The 770-nt window shown below is 40.8% G+C and overlaps 1 protein-coding gene across 2 annotated transcripts in view; it reads left to right on the plus strand.

The window, feature by feature from the left end:
• The window catches only part of LOC111784842 (uncharacterized protein At2g34160-like), a gene marked incomplete at its 3' end in the record, with an annotated part of 2,571 nt that extends 1,801 nt beyond the window's left edge, over positions 1–770 (plus strand). Inside the window, 3 exon segments of one of the 2 annotated variants that reach the window (XM_023665391.1) lie at positions 176–238; positions 332–396; positions 465–770. In XM_023665391.1, coding sequence (XP_023521159.1) covers positions 176–238; positions 332–396; positions 465–644 — 308 coding nt within the window. 2 annotated transcript variants of the gene reach the window in all.

Here is a 770-nt window from a genome sequence, read left to right on the forward strand (position 1 = left end):
GTAATTGTTCTGATTCTTGATTCAGAGGTACATTCAACAACACAATGAGGTGGAGCTTTCTGCCTTGGGAATGGGTACTGTTTTAATTTTCCTCTTATCGATATACATTGTTCTTGACGAATCATATCTGATAAACTTTTGGTTTTCTTGCGTCGAATCCTTCGAATTGTTACAGCAATCACTACTGTTGTCACAATTGCAGAGATTCTAAAGAACAATGGACTGGCTACAGAGAAGAGTAATTCTGTTTCTTCATCTTTAACGCTAATTTCTGTTGGTAATATAAAATGGTGATGATTATTGATATTCGTATGGTTTTGCTATGAAATAGAAGTTTTGACTTCCACCGTCGGCATGAAAGATGAAAACAAAGGCCGTTTGGTTCAGAAAGCCAAGGTTAGTTCATTTGTGAATTCTTATCAAATTTTCTCGTTTTGACATCAAATTGCTTTGTATCGTGATAGATTGAGATAGTTCTGGGGAAGTCGGAGAAATTTGATTCTCTGATGACTGCGGCTACGGCAGTACCAGAGGCGGCGGCGGCGACAACAGCAGTGGTGGCAGCGACGGCGACGGTGACGGCGACGGCGGCTCCTGCTGCTGCTGAAGAGAAAAAAGAAGAGGAAAGCAAGGAGGAGCAGTAGGGGGAGGAGGAGAGGTGAATTTGAACGTTACATTGTTGTAGTTTAAGAATCACATTGCAATGTTATAGGATAGGTTGTTTTCTTCTTTTTCTTGAACGGTCACGTTTATGAATGACATGTTTAGTG

Source organism: Cucurbita pepo, unplaced genomic scaffold, assembly GCF_002806865.2.
Source record: "Cucurbita pepo subsp. pepo cultivar mu-cu-16 unplaced genomic scaffold, ASM280686v2 Cp4.1_scaffold000281, whole genome shotgun sequence".
In the NCBI taxonomy this organism is placed as follows: Eukaryota; Viridiplantae; Streptophyta; class Magnoliopsida; order Cucurbitales; family Cucurbitaceae; genus Cucurbita; species Cucurbita pepo.